At 47.1% G+C, this 5,000-nt stretch overlaps 2 protein-coding genes across 2 annotated transcripts in view; both read right to left on the minus strand.

The window, feature by feature from the left end:
* LOC134039876 (adapter molecule crk-like) overlaps positions 1-595 on the minus strand; it is a 3,459-nt gene extending 2,864 nt beyond the window's left edge. Inside the window, exon 1 of the mRNA XM_062486023.1 lies at positions 60-595. Within this exon, the coding sequence (XP_062342007.1) occupies positions 60-279 (220 nt within the window). The 5' untranslated portion in view covers positions 280-595. The remainder of the gene's footprint in view (positions 1-59) is intronic.
* A 779-nt stretch (positions 596-1,374) lies between these two features.
* Positions 1,375-5,000, minus strand: part of LOC134040078 (leucine-rich repeat-containing protein 75A-like) — a 7,428-nt gene continuing 3,802 nt past the window's right edge. Inside the window, exons 4-6 of the mRNA XM_062486302.1 lie at positions 4,896-5,000; positions 1,856-2,301; positions 1,375-1,517 (exon numbers count right to left, since the gene is read on the minus strand). The exon at positions 4,896-5,000 is cut by the window's right edge and continues 8 nt beyond it. Coding sequence (XP_062342286.1) covers positions 1,375-1,517; positions 1,856-2,301; positions 4,896-5,000 — 694 coding nt within the window. The remainder of the gene's footprint in view (positions 1,518-1,855; positions 2,302-4,895) is intronic.

Here is a 5,000-nt window from a genome sequence, read left to right on the forward strand (position 1 = left end):
GACGTAGTTAGGTGGGTAGTTTCTATAGCTAACTTCACTTAGTACGTATATAAACTCACCTGATCCAGACTGTCGGTTGTTGCTGATGCTGTTGATTATGTAATGAGAGACTTTAGAGTTCTCAGACACCGACAACACATAGTCACCGGGGCTTGTGATCGAGTCTCGAACCAAGAACACGCCGTGTCTCTGACCCTGCAAGAGAGAAACCGCTTCCTGGCGGCTTAGCCTTCCCCAATACCAGCTAGCACGGTCCTCTGCGTCAAAGTTACCAGCCATGACTGCAAATCCACTCCGAGGCTTCAAGGCCTTCCCCTTCGCCTCTCCCTATCCGCAACTCATACAAAAACTTTGGCTTACTGAGGAACACGCTCGGGGACAAGCCACGGCATCTGTACTGTTCCAAAACGTTGGAATTCTACAACTTTTCTCTATTTCCACTAAACTGAACTGTGCACCCCCTGGTAAATAGTTAAATATTTCTAACAAAACTACAATGTTTATTTGTCATAGCGGTTACAATAAACACAATTCCTAAAGTCATCTGCAACATGAAACTCAAGGGCTGAAATGGCGGATCTTGGGAAAAAAGTTGACCTCATCCACCGGAAATGATGATTATTAGGTTGAGTGGTGGGCACAGTCAGATCATGCTGCCATCTTGATAAGGTCATTTTAGTGTGACTGGTCCAAAGTAAACAAACCTTGCACTTTTAAAACCAATTGTTGGGTGTGAATAAAGGTTAGATTTGTTATCATTAATTGTGTATGGTTCCATATTTTATTTCAATAGTTATGATTATTGTTTAATATGTTAATAATATAATCAAGTTATATTATTGTTTAGCAATAGTTGCAGTATAAACAAATTACAGTAGATGTCAGTCAAATACTCCATTCAGTATTCGTAATTGTTACTGAAGACTAAAATACATTTAATTTTATGGATAGTAGATTCTGATCGTCCACAAGCGCTTGGAGACCAAATGAGCTTGCAACTATTTATATAAAAAAGGTGATGCGCTGTTTGCCACACAGATCCAGCAACTGTCGCCACGTGACTGATGCGTTTTAAAACTGGAATTACAAAGAGAGCATGAGCAAATTAAGTAATGTCCGGATCACACATATGTTAGACAATTTAATTTAAATTAACGTGCATCCCTGAAAACTGAAATGCAGTTCTATCTTGTCATAAGTGAAAATCAAGTAGTCCTACTTGTCCAAGCCAGCAGTTTAATACTGGCTATTTCCATTGACCTGTCTCATCAATCATAAACGAAAATAGAATACAGGTGTGAATACAGGTGTGAAGGAGAAAAATTATAACAGTGTAGCTTAATCTTCAGTTCATGGTCATTGTCATGGTTACTGTTACCTGGTAATCAGACACATTCCTGATTGGATGAGTTCATCTCGGAAGATCCAATACTTCCTGTGTCGTTTCCCTCTTCTCCCAACCTCCACAGAGCCAACCAGTCTACCCTTTACTGGTCTGTTCCTGTGGGCTGTGTGGACTGAAGGGATGATTCACCAAGTTCACAATGTGCAACAGTCGTTTCATTTCTGTGTCCTTCCTCTGTGTTTCTGTCTGCTGCAGCGTCTCTAAAACCTTTATCCTCCTCCTTCAGCTCCTCCTCCTCTCCCTCCTCCCCCTCCTCTCCCTCCTCCCCCTCCTCTCCCTTCTCCTCCTCTCCCCCCTCCTCTCCCTCCTCTCCCCCCTCCTCTCCCTCTTCTCCCCCCTCCCTCCCTTCCCCTCCCTCCTCTCCCCCTACCTCTCCCTCCAAGGCATGGCAGCCACATGTCGTTTCAGCCCTCTCCGTCTCCACCCCTCCTCCTCCATCCCCACCCCCCTGGTCCTCTCCCTGGTCCTCTCCCTGGTCCTCTCCCTGCTCCTGGATGGTGGGCAGGCGTCCCTGCGCGGGGCAGCGTCTCCTCAGGCCCTTGAGGAAGGCCTGCGGCAGGGAGAAGATGTCCTCGTTGTTGCCCAGATCCATCCAGGTGAGGGCGGGGAAGTAGGCCGGGTCAGCCAGGAGATCTGTGAGGGGCCGCAGCACGGCCCGGGTCAGGCGGTTACCGTTCAGCACCAGGGTCTCCAGCTCCGGCAGCGTGGCCAGCGAAGGCACCAGCAGGAGCAGGGCTCGGTCGGTCAGTCCGGTGAAGCCCAGCTCCAGGCTGCGTACCCGGGGGGAGTGGAGCCTGAGGTGGGCAGAGAGGAGCTCCATGTCTCGCAGGCTCAAGGGGACGCCCGAGAGATCGACTGCTCCCCCTACAGGAGGCCCAGACAGGCTGGACTTCAAGCTGGGGAGGAAGAGCAGAGGTTGGATCCATCAGGATGCAGTGTGCACCAGTAGGTAAATACTGTGGAGGAAAATAAAGGCATCCGTCGCAGTAGTTCTGTTCTGGAAACGTAACTCAACTCTAATTGACTAACTCAACACCCCCCACACACACACACACACACACACACCTGACTCATCTCTCATCCCCTTTCTCTCTCTCCTTACCTCTCTCTCCCTATTTCCCTTTCTCTCACACCCACACTCACACAACCCTGAGTGTCTCATTAGTCTGCTTGTGGGCTGCACAGCTCCTGTCTCCCAGAGGAGAAACACACGGCCAGTGGAGGCCAGGAGTCTCTCTCTCTCTCTCTCTCTCTCTCTCTCTCTCTCTCTCTCTCTGTCAGTTCAGTTCAGTTCAGTTCAGTTCAAAGGGCTTTATTGGCATGAAAACAACAATTGTTCATATTGCCAAAGCAACGGTAGAATTACAGAAATATTAATCAATGTAAATCATGGCCTTATATATACTTATATTTCACACACTCACATACAGAGACACACACGGCAGTTTAACATATACAGTGTATCTACACCACACAGGTGTACAACTTGTATCCATGTTATTATTATTCAAGTTGGTATATTATTAATGTTGCCAAATAATCGGTATAAATAAATAAATAAGTAAATAGATACACACACACATATGTATATATACATATATATATGTATACGCATACACACATGTATACACACCCACACGTATATATACACACGCATATACCCATACATACACATACATACGCACATACAGGTTATATAATGATAATAATAATAGTAAAAATCTAATACTAAATTTGAAATTCTGAAAAATTACAGTAAAATTTAAACAAAATTTTAAAACAAAAATTAAAACATGTTATGTTTGCCATATTATAAATTGTCCTCATTGTGGCTTTCTCTAAGGCCATGACAGGCTGATACATACTTTGCTGCTAAAATACAGCAGTTAGGTTTTTCTCCCAATAAATAAACCAGTCTCTCTCTATTTGTTACATTTTCAAATTCCTTGTATATGCTGGTAATTTTGGGGAAGTATTTGGTTCGAATGTCTGTATAGTGGTCACATTCTGTTAGGAAGTGGAGCTCTGTCTCCACTTCTCCCTGTGAGCAGACAGAGCACAGCCTCTCTTCTCTGGGCAGCCATGTCTGCCTGTGACGGCCTGTCTCTATGGCCTGTCTCTCTCTCTCTCTCTCTCTCTCTCTAACATGTTTACATTCATCAATGAAAAGGAATGAAAATGAGCAGAGAGCTATTAGGGACCACTCCCCCATCTCGTGGTCTCAGCCCTTAATTGCCTCTTAACGAGGTCAGGCAATCTGTTTAACGAGGCCATCCTGGAAATGGACACCATTCTCCATTAGCGCAGACTGCGTTAATGCTCCAGCGATGTTCAGTATGAAGGCTGGACTTGGGCGTATCTTTCCTCTGTACTTACAGACCATATACCACAGCTAAACCAACCAGCAACCAACTATTTACAGATAATAGCCTTCTCCTTATCAAGCTGTTGCATATTGAGTGGATGGATGCTGCCTGTGTTTATGGATCATACTGTATAATCATCTGAGAGCAGATACAGTACACAAGCTTATTATAGTGGGTTTAATGCTAGTATTGACTCTGAATTCAGAATAGCTCCATTCATTCAGAATAGCTCCATTCATTCAGAATTGCTCCATTCTGTCCTATAGGAAAAACAGAGCAGCTGGGATCCATTTGAAGAGGCATTATTGTCTCCATGCCGACCTCAGGAGACTGTCTCCCTTAAAAGCAGCATGTGGGCTGGTTTTATGTGAGGATGCGGTCTTACAGCAGCTTAAACCTGACAGCAGCCCTCATCCTGGTTACAGCAGCCCTCATCCTGGTTACAGCAGCCCTCATCCTGACTACAGCAGCCCTCATGCTGACTACAGCAGCCCTCATCCTGACTACAGCAGCCCTCATGCTGACTACAGCAGCCCTCATCCTGACTACAGCAGCCCTCATGCTGACTACAGCAGCCCTCATGCTGACTACACCAGCCCTCATGCTGACTACAGCAGCCCTCATGCTGGCTACACCAGCCCTCATCCTGACCACACCAGCCCTCATCCTGACTACAGCAGCCCTCATCCTGACTACAGCAGCCCTCATGCTGACCACACCAGCCCTCATGCTGACTACAGAAGCAGCCTAATCACATCAGCACAGAACAAGCTCCCTGTCACATTCCTGCCTGCTTATCCGCTGGTAACAATAGTGCAGCACGGAAGGAATGTGAGGCAGAGAGGGAGGGAGGGAGGGAGTGAGGGAAGAGAGGCTCCTCCCTCCCTCTCCCCTCCCCCCCCCTCCCCTCTCCCTCCCCCTCCCTCCCTCACTCCCCATCTTTCTCTCTCTCTCCCTCCTCTACCAATGAGGGCTTTAAAAAGGTTTTCAAACAACAACAGCATTTTACTGTTAGTCCTATATGCACCTGGTAGACTCACCTGGGCCCCTGGTAGACTCACCTGGGCCCCTGGTAGACTCACCTGGGCCCCTGGTAGACTCACCTGGGCCCCTGGTAGACTCACCTGGGCTGGGGTTTGTTCCCGAAGAGGCCTTGCCGTCGCCACTGGGAGTGGGGGCTTAGGTGGTAGGTCAGTTGACGACATACCTTCTCCATCGCACTCAGAGAA

Source organism: Osmerus eperlanus, chromosome 19 (genome assembly GCF_963692335.1).
Source record: "Osmerus eperlanus chromosome 19, fOsmEpe2.1, whole genome shotgun sequence".
Classification (NCBI taxonomy): Eukaryota; Metazoa; Chordata; class Actinopteri; order Osmeriformes; family Osmeridae; genus Osmerus; species Osmerus eperlanus.